General features: G+C 42.4%; 2 protein-coding genes and 1 long non-coding RNA gene across 5 annotated transcripts in view; 1 reads left to right on the top strand and 2 right to left on the bottom strand.

Annotated features, from left to right (window-relative positions):
* Positions 1-4,804, bottom strand: part of POLR3B (RNA polymerase III subunit B) — a 115,719-nt gene extending 110,915 nt beyond the window's left edge. For both annotated transcript variants that reach the window (XM_069585244.1, XM_069585245.1), the window contains exons 1-2: positions 4,548-4,804; positions 636-668 (exon numbers count right to left, since the gene is read on the bottom strand). In XM_069585244.1, the coding sequence (XP_069441345.1) occupies positions 636-668; positions 4,548-4,619 (105 nt within the window). In that variant the 5' untranslated portion in view covers positions 4,620-4,804. The remainder of the gene's footprint in view (positions 1-635; positions 669-4,547) is intronic.
* On the top strand, positions 4,462-14,245 carry LOC138437626 (uncharacterized). The gene is made up of 4 exons (XR_011256043.1): positions 4,462-4,641; positions 7,476-7,581; positions 8,678-8,787; positions 14,090-14,245. It is a non-coding gene; the product is annotated as an uncharacterized lncRNA (long non-coding RNA).
* The window catches only part of TCP11L2 (t-complex 11 like 2), a 41,875-nt gene continuing 38,783 nt past the window's right edge, over positions 12,857-15,948 (bottom strand). For both annotated transcript variants that reach the window (XM_069585246.1, XM_069585247.1), the window contains one exon: positions 12,857-15,234. In XM_069585246.1, coding sequence (XP_069441347.1) covers positions 14,990-15,234 — 245 coding nt within the window. In that variant the 3' untranslated portion in view covers positions 12,857-14,989. The remainder of the gene's footprint in view (positions 15,235-15,948) is intronic.

Raw genomic sequence — 15,948 nt, 5'->3', positions numbered from 1 at the left:
CTTTAAAACTGAAATTCAATGATAACAGGAGCCTTATAATCTGTACTTCCTTTGTCTGAACCACTCATCCACTCCAGCCAAGCAGACTGGACTCTGTTTTCAACAGACCCCATGGATCCTCCTCTTGAGGTCTTTTATTAAGCCATGCTCCCCACATCCTACCTTTCGGCTTAGGTAAATTCCTTTCCTCTTGTTGTTGTTGTTTAGTTTGCTAAGTTGTATCTGACTCTTTTGCAATCCCATGGACTGCACTCTGCCAGGCCACTGAGCCAACTGGGAAGTCCTCCCCTCCTCTGAGGATGTGGTTTATGTCTCACCTCCTTTAGGAGGCCCTTTCTGACCACCTGTGGCATCAATCTTCTGCCAGCAGCACTTTGGTTTGTACACTTTGGTTTGTATTATTCCTATGCCAAGTGACAATGTAAACTACTTCCTACCTCTAAAATTAGACTACAATCCCCTACCTAGTACATTATGGACAGGGTTACTGCCTTATAATTTCTCATATTTCTAAAACTTAGAAAAGTGCACAGTTGTACAAAGTCAAAAAATGTTGGTGATAAAAATTTAATTTTAAAAAAGGCTTATTTCTTGACTCTTGATTGGAAAAATAACTGTTATTAGATATTAATTACCTTTAAAAATGCTGGAAGCAGCCGCCATTTTTCCTGTGAATCAGAACAATAAAAGTATCAGAACTCTGTGTCAGTGATCACAATATTTTCATGAGGTTATTTTAATGTAACAAAAGTGACTTACTTTATCGCAGTAAGCAAAAGAAAGTAAGTGGAAACAGAAAGAACAATTTTTACATTGTAACCTTTTTATGGAAATCATATATGTACTGTACATGTACATGCATACAAACATATGCATACACACAAGCATATATAAACCAGAGATTTCTTAAACAGAATATACTTTAATCCCAATTTGATGACTCAAGCACTTTTCATCTTTATTTTATTCTCATGACTCTTCCTGAGTAAGCAGGGTTTGCCAGTTTGAGAAAGGGAAAGTATCAGTAAGTTTCAGAGAGTTTGGTTTAAACCCAAAGGGAGTTCTTTCTCCCTCCTATTTTCTCTCAACTAGCACCTGGTCAGAGCCCAGGCTGAAGAAAGATATCACCCAGTGTTCACCTATTTACCCAGTGTTCACCTATTTAAACAGCTATGAACTAACTGCCACGTTCAGCTCTTAGGCCTGCTCTTCACACCTTCCTGAGGTTGTAAACAGCCTATCATGATATAACTCTTCATGAGTGGTATCTAATCTGTTCATGGGAAATCTGACAAATGGTTAGAACTGAGTCTAAAGTAAGAAAACACAGTTTCTGAGTAAGAGCCCAAGGATCATGTAAGACCTTGTGAGAAACTGTAAAATTTTTTTGACTTTGGGCAACAGAGAAGTGCTGGAAGGTTTTGAGCAAGAGTGACAAGGTGATGTGGTCCATTTTAACTGATCACTCCAGCTGCTGGGGTGAGAAAAGACAAGGTTAGAAGCAGAGGGATCATTTAGGAGTTTCCTGCAATACTCTAGGCTGATAACAATACAGGTAGTGAGAAACTGTTGCCTAGGAAAACACGATGTGAAGTTAGAGTCAACAGGACTTGATAGTATATGAGATGCAGGAATCTGAGAAAGACAAATGGAGACTGACACCTTAGTGCTGCCATTTCTGGAGATGAGGAGGCAGGGATGCTGCTGAGGCAGCCCCTTTAGTCTGAAGGGGCGACCAGGAGTTTGGCTGGGGGTATGTTAAATTTGAGATATCCATTAGACATGCAGGTGGAGATGCCAAATAGACAACAAATGAGTCTGGAACTTGGGAAGAGTGGCCTGGAGATCTAAGTCAGGGGAAGTCAGCAGACGGACAGGAGTGGAAGTCATGAAACAGATAAGACCATCTACGGAGTGTAGGTGGAGAGGAGCTCCATGAAGCTGAGATCAAAAACACTCCAACACTTGGAGCAGCAGAAAGCACACTGAGCAAGAGAGATCGAGGAGTGGCCAGAGAGGGAGGCAGACAATCTGGAAAACGGAAAAACATTTTTTAAGAAATGATAAGTGGGGGCAGGGGTAAATAGAAAATCTCTATACCTTCCTCTCAATTTTGCTCTGAACCTAAAACTGCTCTTTAAAAAAGTCATCTTTAAAGAAAAAAAAAATTTTTTTAATTGAAGGATAACTGCTTTTACAGAATTTTACTGGTTTCTACCAAACATCAACACACACACACACAAGAAATGACTCTAGCAAAACTAATCTATGATGACAGAAATCAAATGGTGGTGTAGGGCTTAAACTGAAAAGGGCACTTTCTGCAACGATGAAAATGTTCCATATCCTGTATGGGGTGGTAGTTACTTGGGTATACATAACTGTAAAAACTAATGTAAATGAACACTAACTAAGTACTTCTGCATTTTACTGGATGTAAATCTACAAACAATGAAAGACAGACCAAAATGGACTACATGAGGAGAGTAGAAAGAGCTTGAGGAGCTGGAGTGGAGAGGGGGCAGGTGGGAAGAAACAAGCTAGAGAAGTAAGTGGTAGCCAGATTGAGAAAAGCCTTACCAATATGGTAAAGATTAGATTTTTTTTTTTTGCCCTGAGAGCAATGGGCAGACTGAAGAATTTTAACCAATGGAGCAATATGAATATATCTGCATGTTTAAACTGATGGCCCTGGTGACAGAGTAGAGAATAATGGGACGAGTAAGAAGCCAAGGAAGTAACAGATGACAGTGGCTGGCTTGGAGAACAGGGGGAATGCCAGAACTGAGTACATTTTGTAGTCGGGGCCCTTAAGATGGGATGGTGGACTGGATGCAGAGGGTCAGAAAGAGGAACTTTTATTTCTAAATCAGAAGACTGAAAATACGTTTCTGGTCCCTTCATTGCTGTGCAGATTCAGAGAAGAAACAGAAATCCTGCAGCTCTCTGGAAAAGCAGTTCAGTCAGCAGCTAAGGTCAGGAGCTCTGGAGTCTGACTGCTGAAATCCAAAATCCCCAACAGTCACTTAATGGCCTTCTGACACTGGGTTACTTACTTAACATCTCTGGGTCTTTAAAATTTTCATTGGCAAAATGGGGCAAAAATATTACTTGCTTCGGAGGATTAAATAACATAATGCTCACTAGGTTTGAACACAGCTGGCACATAATAAGTGCTCAGTAAATGCTGGCTCTTAAATAGCAGTTCAAGAGTTAAAAATTCAAACCAACTATACTCCAATATAAAATAAACAAACAAAAAAACTTAAAAATCCAGTATTGCCTAAAGAAAATCACCATGTACAAAGGCACTCACAGAATCTAACACTGACTGTAATTCGTCAGAATGTAATCTGCAGAATGATTATAAAGAAATTGATTCATTGATCTTGTCAGTCATCCTGCTTAAACCTGTCAACAGCATCCCAGGCCTCCTACAAATGTCTAACAAAACCTTTCATAACCAGGACCCTTATCTGTCACCTTTAATCTCTCCTCTACTTTTCCACACTCCAATACTACTGGATTTATTTTTATTTCTCAAAAATATCAGATGGCCTTGCCTCCAGGTTTCAAGTGTCTTGTTCCCGCTACGTCAATCTCTCCCTTGACTATTTCTCTATGGCCCCAACCGATGCAAACTAAAATTTTGAGCCCCAGAGAAGTTATATGTCTTTCCACAAAATAAAATTATATCAACAGCTGAACTTCATCAGGCAGCTCAGAGTAGGATGCTGCTAAGTCCCTTCAGTCGTGTCCGACTCTGTGCGACCCCACAGACGGCAGCCCATCAGGCTCCCCCGTTCCTGAGATTCTCCAGGCAAGAACACTGGAGTGGGTTGCCATTTCCTTCTCCAATGCATGAAAGTGAAAAGTCAAAGTGAAGTCGCTCAGTCATGTCCGACTCTTAGCGACCCCATGGACTGCAGCCTACCAGGCTCCTCCATCCATGGGATTTTCCAGGCAGGAGTACTGGAACGGAGTGCCACTGCCTTCTCCGCAGAGTAGGATAGTTATCCTTAACTTCTGAGAAGCTGATGAAAGCTACAGGGTACTCCCCGAGAAAACACTTAAAATTTGGAGTAAATTTTCTGGGCACTTAAAATACTCTTGCAATCCCAACTTGAGTTCCCGGCGAAAAGGAGAAATTACTAGCCTGGGATTCAGACGATTTGGTTTTACCACCACAGCCAGCGCTAAGCTCCCTGGACCTCAGCATCCTTTATAAGAAAGCAAGCAATACGTCCCCCAAGGTGGGTGAGAGTCAGTCCTCCCCTTACAACACACGCACACTAGAATGGGTGCAACGCCGGAGCCGTGGGCGGGGCTGCTAGGCCAGCGTGGCGCCTGCCAGCTCCCCCAGCTCAACCATTGCACGTGGGTCCAGCGGTCCGCTAGGGAGTGAACTCGCCGAGCCCCGAGCCAGCGCTGAGTCCTGAGCATGCGCAAAAGACGCGGCCCGCCCCCCTCCACAGCAGGACTCTCGGGGCAACGCCTCTCGGGGACGCATCACGGCCTCTTCCGCTCACCATCTGCCCTGCACTCACCTCTACAGTTGGGATCGGCGCAGCCAGCTGCTCCGGGGTCAGGTTCCCAAACTCTTCGGCAAGCAGGTCCATGCTACTCACAAGGAACCAGACAGTAAGCAGAATACTCACGTGTGCCTCCCCTGCGTCAAGATATCCACTGTACCTGTGGAGAGCAGTGCGTGGTGGCTTAAAGGGTACGCCGCACAACTTAAAGGAGGAAGAAAGGTTCCGCCTGCTGTCGGTCGGAACCTGCGGTTGAACCCGGATGTGGCTGAGGTGGCGCCAGGAAACTGCGCCCTCTGGTGTCCTTCGGAAGTCTCGCGTGGGTAATCTGAAAGCCAGGCAGGGTTGTCGGTTCCTGCGATCTCAGTCAGTCCGACTCTTTAGGACCCCGTGGACTGTAGCCCGCCAGACTCCTTTGCTATGGGATTATCCTAGCAAGAATACTAGAAACTGTTAGTTGCTCAGTCGTGTCGACTCTTTGTGACCCTATGGACCGTAGCCCGCAAGGCTCTTCTGTCCATGGAATCCAGAGGATCTTCCCGACTCAGGAATGGAACCCCGGTCTCCTGCGTTACAGGCAGATTCTTTACAGTTTGAGCCACCAGGGAAGCCCCCAAAATACTAGAGTAGGTTGCCATTTCCCTCCCCCAGGGGATCTTCCCGACCCAGAGGTGGAACCTGTGTCCCTTGCTTCTCTTGCATTGACAGGCGAATTTTTTTTTTTTTTTTACACTTCACTTCCTGGAGAGCCCCCAGTTATCCCATGCTGCTGCTGCTAAGTCGCTTCAGTCGTGTCCGACTCTGTGCGACCCCAGAGAGGGCAGCTCACCAGGCTCCGCCGTCCCTGGGATTCTCTAGGCAAGAACATTGGAGTGGGTTGCCATTTCCTTCTCCAGTGCATGAAAGTGAAAAAGGAAAGTGAAGTCACTGAGTCGTGTCCAACTCTCAGCGACCCTATGGACTGCAGCCCACCAGGCTCCTCCATCCATGGGATTTTCCAGGCAAGAGTACTGGAGTGGGGTGCCATTGCCTTCTCCGCAGTTATCCCATAATTGAGGCCAAAAAGCATATTGTTTTAAAAATATTTCACAGAAAAGGGTAAAAGGAGAATTTGCACAACTTGAGCCACAGAAGCATAGGAATCATTTAATTTAGTCCCAAACTACACGTATACTATGGAAAAGTAGGAAATATACCAAATACCTGGTAGGAGGGGATTGGTTTAAAAACTTAAGGTACGTGTGTGGTGGACTACTATACAGCCATTAAAACGACCACAAAATGAGGAGGAATTAACTTTACCTAGAGAGAAGGCAATGGCACCACACTCCAGTACTCTTGCCTGGAAAATCCCATGGATGGAGGAGCCTGGTAGGCTGCAGTCCATGGGGTCGCTAAGAGTCAGACAGGACTTAGCGACTTCACTTTGACTTTTCACTTTCATGCATTGGAGAAGGAAATGGCAACCCACTCCAGTGTTCTTGCCTGGAGAATCCCAGGGAAGGGGGAGCCTGATGGGCTGCCATCTATAGGGTCGCACAGAGTCGGACACAACTGAAGTGACTTAGCAGCAGAGAGCAGAGCATAACAGGACAGCAATAAAGATAGTTACATTCTGAAAGAACTAGGCAGAAGATCCAGGAGTAAATGTCAGCAGAAATTTAATATGAAAAGTGACATTTTAAGTCAGTTGGAAAGATGCTTTTCCAAAAAATGATGCTGGAGCTGCTGATTAGCTGTTTTGAGAGGAAAAAATATATATTTTTAATATGTAAATTCTATAGGGATTGGATATTTAAGTGTTAACAACCTTACAAGGAAATATAAAGTGAACAAATTCATGAAAATGAATGGTGACTGCCTTCAAGCATGGCAACACAGAAATCATAAAGGAAAATATTCATAGATTGAATCATAAAATTCTACCCATAGTTTTAGGATTCCGTGAAAAATTTAAAATTTTCTGAAGAGACAGTTAAAAATCTCCATGAATAGGTTTCAAGACACACAAGTTGGCAGGTGAGAAAGGATTGATATCCCTCATTTAAAATGAACTTACATGAATCAATAGGGAAAAAAAATCCCATTGGAGGGGGTAAAGGCAAAAGAGAATCAACAATTGTTTAGTATGTACAAAGTTTTAGTTCAGGAAGATGCAAAATTCTGGAAATGGATAATGATCATAGTTTCACAACAGTGTGAGTGTACATAAGACCACTGAACTGTGCACTTGAAATGGTAAATTTTAGTATATTTTGCCATAGTAAATTACAAAAATTTATAAATATTCATTTGCCATTCTGAATGTTTAACCCTTGTGGCGATAGTGGTAAAGAGCTAGCCTGCCAATGCGGGAGACACTGGTTCAATCCCTGGGTCAGGGAGATCCCCTGAAGGAGGGCACAGCACCCCACTCTAGTATTCTTGCCTGGAGAATCCCATGGTCAGAGGAGCCTGGCAGGCTATGGTTCATAGGGTTGCAAAGAGTCGAAGACAACTAAAGCGACATGCACGCATGCAACCCTAGCACTGGGCTAGTCTAATTTTTTGTTGTCGTCGTTTTGTTTTTTGTTAAAATAAGCATAGTTTTCCGATTTGGTAGGTTTGGGCTGGGGCCTGCAAATCTGCATTTCTAATAGGCTCCCAGGTGATGATGCTGATGCTGCTGGCCCAGTGATCACAGTTGAGAATCACTCTGTAACGTAATGTAACATAAGATTTATCACTCGATCCCATAGCCTGTTTATGTGTTTACCTCTCCTTCTGACAGGGAACACCTGGAACAGGGACTGTCTTGTTTGTGTTCCTCTTTTCAGGTTCTAACTCATTGTTTGTTCCTAAGTAAAGTTGTGTTGAATAAATGATTTGGGGGAAAAAAACATGCGTTGAGTGATAAGTTCAATTTTTCATGTCATACTTTTTAAAATTCTGATTTTTTTAAAGTGTCTCTGGAGGAAGATCTGGTAGCAGTGGTCCCAGAGTCCTACGTGGGAGCAATTGGCTGACACTAAGTGGTATCCACCCTGTTTACACCTGTCTGGTCCGTGAGGTAGGGGTATTTGCATCCTCTGGTCAGATCCATTGTCTTTCTGATCCCCTAAGGCAAGGGTTCCCAACCTCCGGGATCTAATGCCTGATGATCTGAGGTATAGATGATGTAATAACAATAGAAACAAAATGCACAATAAATGTAATGCACTTGAAACATCCTGAAACCACCCCCACCCCAGTCCATGGAAAAATTGTTTTCCACAAAACTGGTCCCTCGTGCCAAAATGTTTGGGGACTGCTGCCCTAACGGGTTGGAGTTTTTAATTCAAAAACCAGAAACAGTCTCCTGGTTTCTGCTTTCTCCTGTCCTTTTCCTGAAATATCAGTACAAAAAAGACTTGGTGGTTTGAATAGAGGGCTGGGCAATTAGGGAAAGGAAATCGCAGAAAAATGGTTGACATCTTGGAATACTATCCCATCACCTAGGTATGAAGTGTTGTGGTCCCCAGATGGGAAAGTGACCAATGGGAGGAGAACCATGAGTATCAGTTAAAGAAGAGCAAGGGAAAGGGGAGAGCAGGGGTGTCAGAGCTGAGCCCTGGAATGTTAGGGAGTGTTTCTGTTGACTGTTTACTCTTTGCCAGGCATTGGAATAACCACTTTTTGTACATTCTCTGATTTCATAATCAAGGGGGAGAAGTATGATACTCCCCATTTTGCCAAGTGAGGAGACTAAGGCGGTTTGAGAAATTTGCCAAGCATGGTTGGAATTTAAATCCGCACTTACCTGACCCCAGAGCCCATGTTTTAAACCACTGTATTGTGACACCAGCTGAATGGGTCAGTAGAAGACATCAAGCAGAGAAAAGACAGCCTGAGCAAAACATGGGGGCTGTAGAGTACATAATCCCATCAATACGTGTGGCGGCTCAGTGTAGTTCTCCCACAGGGCTTGTTGGGGGACATGTCTATAGATAACACCAGAAATTGTCATTTATGCCATGTTAAAGAAATTAGAACTTATTTTGAGAGGCTTCAACTTGAAGATACTAGAAAACAAAAGAAAAAGATGACCCTCTCTCTTTGAAAACCTTGGTGCATTCAGACTGGGGAAAAAAAAAAATCCTGATTTCTATATTTGAATACATTTACAGCAGAACTAGTGAAAGCCCAGAACAATGTTGGAGAAGGAATAAGGGTTCTTCAATCTGAAAAGGCAAGAACAAAGGAGATCCTGGAAGTCTATTGTTTCACAGCCAGCAAGGTAAGAAGAAGCCGGGACAGAAGTCTCTACTGTAATCAGAGAACATTTTGCATTTTGAGCAAGACTGGATGGTCCAAAACCTCTAGTTGCCTGCCAGGCCCATAGGTCTTTCTCTGAAAAGCCTTGCTTTGTGTCATGTTACCTCATCATCCTGTCAAAACTGACAGGGCCAGCAACCAGCTAAAGACAGCCACCTAAGGCAGGAGGCAGGGACGGGGCATGGAGCTCCTTATGAGACCCACCCCCCCCCCCAACCGAAGGCAAGAGAGTCGGGGAAGGATATCCATAGTGACTAGTGGCAAATGGACCCAATCATTTTCTCTCTCCTGGGAGGTTTTCAATGAAGACCAAAAGGGAAGGGCAACAGGAAACAGAGGCAGAGAAGTAAACAGCATTTGGTAGCATTACAACAGTGAAACATACCTTTGACTGGATGACCTAAGGCAACCAATATAGCGAGTAGTTTAACACGTTCCAGGGTTAGACTCTTTGGGTTCAAGTTGATTATCAGCTCTGTGACTTAACCTCTCTGTGTCTCTTTTTGCACAAATGGAAATAATGATAGAACCTGCCTTGTAGCGGGTTGTGCAGTTACATGAGACCATTTATATAAAATTCTTAGTCCATGTGGTTAGTAATTATTTTGCTAAATTCTGAAAGAAAAAAAATTATATTCAACTTCTCTATCATGCCTGCAGGTGCAACTGCTGGCAGATTCCCAGGTTTCCTTTCTTCTTCTTCAAGCCTTGCGATAAATCCCTAGGTTTTTCCTTTCCTTTGAAAGCTGAACAAGGCTAACATACCAAGCTTAGACATGAAAAGATAAAGTTTCACTTGAAAAGTAGAGAACAAGAGGGCACAGGTGCTGGTACAAATGTACTTTCTAAAAGGTTAGATTAAATCATGGAGGATAAAGTCATACCTGATTTACTAAACGAAATTGGAACATGTTGGGTTGTGTCACTATCCTTTGAAGTCGACATCAAGGACAATAACTGCAGTCTCTACATACCCTTGAGTTTCTCTGCCAATGACAATATTGGGCTTAATGAACCATGGTTGTGATGAGAGCTGACAATTTTTGGTCTTATGTACTTAAGTACTTGATCACCACATCTCACAATACTAAAACCTCTTGAAGCTTGAAAGAGATTTAGGACTAATAAATTAGCTTTTGTAATGTATCCTGGCCACATTATGCTTAAGTTTGTAGACAATTTCAAATACATCTCATTTGACTCTCGCTAGGGCTCTGTGAGGCAGGCAGGTAGGGTAGGAAATTGATGTTCAGGGCGAGACTAGAAGGCTGACTTGAGGTCATAATAGCTATGAAAAATAAGTGAATTCAAACTCAAGTCCCCTGACTCTTGGTCCTGTGCCACTTTTACTGACTAACGAGTGGGAGCTGTTGGTACTTAACATCCCCAGAGGAAGAACAGATTGAATTTTAGTTTTAAGGAGGATTCAAGTGAAAAAATATATGTTGCACAAAATGTGGCAGGCCCCACACTCATGGCATACTTGGCCAATCAGCCATAGAATTCTTTACTGCTTATCCTGGATTTGGCTTCAGAATCCTCTCAACTCGGTGTTCTGGGGAGCTAATACTAAAAGATCAGAGGAGACATATGACTTTAAACTTACTTTCATAGAAAAGAGGATTCATAGAGCTTATTCAAGGAAACTGGCGGGATCTGAGGTAGAAACTGCTAATGCTTACCAATACCCAATACCCATGTCCACCTCTTTTCTCCTGAGCACATTTTCCTGACTTGCTTGCACTTGGAGCCAGATGATTTTGAGTTCTGGCCAATGCACCATGAATAGAAGTGGGCAATCCATTTATTTCCCGTCTTCTGAGTGATTCAGGAGATGCTGAAGGTTTTGAGGACTGCTGAGTTATAAGATGAATGGAAGTTGGATTTCTGAGTAGCTGGATTAAGGCCCTTGATACATCCACCAACATTCCCTAAACTTGGAACTATAATTTGAGAAATAAGGCTATGCTGAGGCCATGGTGACTTGAGAGCTATGTGTTCAGCAGTTCATCAACGCACACAGTAAAGGCTGATTTCACTGACTATGCCCTTCCTGGAATCATCTTACAGTGTCATTCTTAGAGGCAATACTGGATGGGGGGAGGGGTCTCCTCACACATTTCTCCCAGTCAAGTTCAAAAGACCTCATAAATGTAAAGGATAGTGGATTTGTTTTTCTCTTTCTGCTCCTCCGGACACCTTTCCTATTTGAAAGAAATCACTAGTTGGGTGATTGGTAGGAACATGGGAGTCTAAGTGTCAGCCACTATTTCATTCCATCCCATGCAAATTAAGAGCATTGCCCTTGACAGAGATTCGTCCCACTGAATGTTGATATCTAGGACTTTAAATCTTGAGCAAATGAGGCAAAGCAGCAAGGACAGTTGAGAAATCAATCTCTGAATCCCGCTTGGCTGAGGCCCTGCACTTGCATTGCCTCGGTTCCTACCCATTTGCCAAGCTTAATTCCCCAAACAAAATAGATTCTGTGAAGTATGTAAATCTCTCCAATAAACTCTCTTTCTGCCTGTTAGCTAGAGTCCATTTCTGCTGCTTGTGCCACGTGTTCAGGTTTAAGGGCATGTACACATACGTACACAGCACATAATATTCTAGCACCAATGGCAAATGTGCTTTGCCAGGGCACTCTTTCCCAAACATAATTGTTTGCAACTTTCAAAGGATTCCCTGATTCTTTACCTCTTTCAGAACAAACCCCACACATATGAGCATGACATCCCAGAAGCCTTTTCCCTTGCGTGCTTTTCCTCCCGTCACTTCCCCTCTTTTGGAGGCTGTTCCCTGGGCTCACCATTTCTCCACATGACTGTGCCTCCTGTGCACTTGGCCTCTTGCGCCTTTCCCTTTCCTGGTCTCTTGGCAAGTTCCTGCCTGTCATTCATGTTTTAGCTCAAGGGTGATCCGTGAAAGAGTCCAGTGATTTTTCCTCTAATACTATGTGTCAGTTCAGTTCAGTCGCTCAGTCATATCCGACTCTTTGCAACCCCATGGACTGCAGCACGCCAGGCTTCCCTGTCCATCACCAACTCCCAGAGCTTGCTCAAACTCATGTCCATCGAGTCAGTGATGCCATCCAGCCATCTCATCCTCTATTGTCCACTTCTCCTCCTGCCTTCAATCTTGCCCAGCATCAGGCTCTTTTCTAAGGAGTCAGTTCTTCACATCAGGTGGCCAAAGTATTGGAGTTTCAGCTTCAGCATCAATCCTTCCAATGAATATTCGGGACTGATTTCCCTTAGGATTGACTGGTTTGATCTTGCAGTCCAAGGGACTCTCAAGAGTCTTCTCCAACATCCCAGTTCAAAAGCATCAATTCTTCAGCACTCAGCTTCTTTTATAGTCCAATTCTCACATCCATACATGACTACTGGAAAACCCACAGCTTTGACTAGATGGACCTTTGTTGGCAAAGTAATGTCTCTGCCTTGTAATATGCTGTCTAGGTTGGTCATCGCTTTTCTCCCAAGGAGTAAGCATCTTTTAATTTCATGGCTGCAGTCACCATCTGCAGTGATTTTGGAGCCCCCCAAAATAAAGTCTGTCACCGTTTCCATTGTTTCCCCATCTATTTTCCATGAAGTGATGGGACCAGATGCCATGATCCTAGTTTTTTTAATATTGTGTTTCAAGCCAACTTTTTCACTCTCTTGTTAAATTTCCATCAAGCGGTTCTTTAGTTCTTCACTTTCTGTACTATGTGCACTTGTTTTAAAAGCATAGCCCGGATTACACTTTATTGTTATTGTTCACAATTTTGTCCTTCTCACTAAGTTACAAACTTCTCAGGACAGTGTCTATCTAGTCATCTGTGTATTAAAGACCTAGGATACTTCTTGACACATAGTAGATGCTCAATAGCTATTTGTTCACTAAATGAATGAATGAACACGATTGATGTCTGTGAGGCTTTGACATTAAGTAGAAGATTCCTTCTAGAGCCACTGTAATAAAGAGTGTGCAATATTCCAGCCCCAAGCTACCCAAAGGTGGTTTAGAAAACAGACACCATCTATCTTGAAATAACTTTTAATGTTTTAAAATGTAACTAGTGTGCACAATACATGTTTTAGCAGAAGAATGAAAATGTGTGTATGGTGTTTAGGAAAATTGACATTACAAAACAAGACCATGTTAAGAAAATTCTCAAAAGTAGAAGTAAACATTTAAGTAAAAACCAAATAAACAACATGCTAAGGGACAGGATTTTAAAATCCTAATAAATGTACTTGCTTAAATCCAGATGGGACATTGAGATTTACTTTGCCACTTAAAAAAAAAAAAGCAGAATGCCCTTCATTTTAAAATGCATCAAAAAAAAAAAATGTTTGCACATTGTTTCCCTGCTGGCAACTATGGTATAATCAAGTATATAAGAATACCAGCCAGATTCCAATCTGATAGTAAAAAAGTATACCACCTGGTCTTCTAGTTATATATACAGTTCACCGGGAAAGTGACAAAAAATCACACTACACGCTACCTTTCAGACCCTCTGTGCTATCCAGGCCCCAAAGTGAACAGTTGAAAACAATTTCAACTTAAGAGAAAATGCAAATAAAAATCTACAGCACCTTATGATTTCTAAGCACAGGAAACAGGCAGAATGGACATACAGGAGGAGGGAAAAAATGGGTAAGACCAATGATGTGCTCTTCAGTAAATTCCACTTCTACATAGCTGCTCAAATGGACAAAATGGTGATTTATGTATTGGTCATTGGGAGAAAAAAGCTGATGTTCAACATTTCCTCAATTTGGCAGATCCCTCCAAAATATAAGGATCAGAGATAAGTTATCCACACAATAATTTCCCAGGTCTTCATCAAATCACTAGGTAGCACCATAATGGTAGAGGTCATGGTGAGGAAGAGGAGGTAAAGAAGAAAGAAGGATTAATCTTTTTCTTCCTACTTGCTCTTCTCCACCAGACCGCTAAAGTTCAAGGAGTCCTCAGAAAATCAAACCATCAAAAATGCATTTTATGCAAATAAAGCATTATCCAGCAGTGTTTCCCTCAACACTTCAGAAGCATGTAATTCAAAGACAAGCAGATTTCTCTAGGATCCTGACAAGCAGTGCCAGCGTGGCAAAGTTTAATGCACAAGAATGGCAAATGATAATGGTACTGAGAAGAGCTTCTTGGTCACGGTGGGGTAAGAATTAAATCCACAGAGAAGGCATTTGCTAGCACATTATATGCTTAAAGAAGAAAAATAATCCAAAGTACATCTGTTTCTTTTTCAGATGTGAATTTCACTGAGAATGGGGGTCCCATTTCATCAACTTTTTCTTACAAGTAAATTCAAGTTACCAATTCAAACCGCTCCTGCCTTATGTAAAAATATTAAAATCTTATATAAACCTTAGCAATGGCCTGAGAAATGCAAGGACATTCACAAAGAGATGTGTGCAAAAAGTGTTTCTCTCAGAGAGCAGCATAAGTTGCAAGAAGAATCCACCCTCTAGAATGAGATTTTAGAAGGGGTTTGTTTCTATTTCCATTAAATCATCACGGGAGGTTTTATCTAAAATTTGTACATAGCATAAAAATGTATTTAATACATTTAAATTCTAAACAAATACTGACCATCGGTATCACCAAATGTGATTAGGTATATTTGTAGAATTTGAGGACTATGTAAGTTTCTATTACATATGAGTAAAATTTAATTTGTACATTTCAAATACAATTATCCTTACTTCACATCATTTGTTTAGAACATCAGTCCACTTGGTTATGATCACAACTTTCAACCCTTTAAGAAGCTGTACCAAAGCTTAAAAAAAAAAAATCATTAGATCTGATAGTAACAGGTGAGGAAATACAACTCCTTAAGGGTTGAATGAATAAGCCAGATATAAATGCTTAAGAAAACATTTACAAGTATTATATAGGTAATAAAATTAAATACAAATAGCTTTCTGTTCGTTAAAAAGTCTCTTTAGGACTCGAAAATGGTGCACGTGTGGGGGCATTGTGATGTGCATGTCTCTGCAATGCTGATGTTACTGGGTTACACAACTTCGGGCTAACACTGCTTCACACAGGATCGAGAATGTGCCCCATCTGTAATGCCGCTGGTGGAAACAGACTGGGTACCTAAGTGCTGGGCTTCCAATCTCTTTTCCAGTGTCATTTCCTCTTTAGTTAGTAGATGAAGAAGCTTCTGCCTTCCCTGTGGCTTCCTCACCAAACAGCAGCTTTCGGAGTATATTTGCATAAAATGGTCCATACACTTGTTTGTTGAGATTCACGATGTTTGCGTATTGCGAGCCTAGCGACTCCAGCTCTTGCTGAACGACAGCAAGGCCTCCTGGCACGGGAGGCATGCATCTTGGAGGGCTTGGCAGACAAAGCAGGCTCTTCATGTATAGCTGGATTCGTTTATCTGGGGGAAAAGAAAATAGGTTTATCTGTCCTATTATTAAAGCATGTACTTTTTAAACATGAGAATAGTAATTGTGGTAGATGGATTGCAACAACATCCTCAATTCTTTACCCCCTCCCTATACTCATGCCCTTTCCAAGGTAGCCTGGCAGTTCTTCCCATCAGGGCTGGAGCCCGGGTGCCCAGGTCTTGGATCAGGGATGGCCTTCTGACCTGCTTTGGCCCATGCAGAATGTGGCCGGAGTGATGGTGTGTGAGTTCCATGCTCAAGAGGCATGGTTTGAATCTGCCCTTTCTGCCTGCCACCACTATGTAAACAAGCCTGAGCTAGATGAGAGCCCATGTTGAGGGAAGCCCAGCTGTTCCATCTTAGGCCATCCTAGACCAACCAGTAGCCAACCAAATCCCAAACACTTGAGACAGCCCAGGCAAGACCAACAGAGCTAACTACCCATGAGGCTGCTTACCATAAATGCATGCATTGAGTCCAGCAAGACCAAATGAACTGCCTAGTTGCCCCACAGACTGGTGAGCAATGATAGATGGAGTCTTAGGGAAATCTGTTACACAGTAATAGCTAACTAATAAAACATACACAGCACTTTCAGGGTAGAGTGGGGAATCTTTTATAAAAATTCAAATGTCCATAATTTTAGTTATATATCCTAAAGCTGAATATATAAACTAGGATTGCTAGTTTAGCCCAGACAGTGT

The sequence above is a fragment of the Ovis canadensis genome, chromosome 3, assembly GCF_042477335.2.
Source record: "Ovis canadensis isolate MfBH-ARS-UI-01 breed Bighorn chromosome 3, ARS-UI_OviCan_v2, whole genome shotgun sequence".
Lineage (NCBI taxonomy): Eukaryota > Metazoa > Chordata > Mammalia > Artiodactyla > Bovidae > Ovis > Ovis canadensis.
Note: the sequence above shows the minus strand (reverse complement) of the source record. Positions and strands in the feature narration are given on the sequence as shown.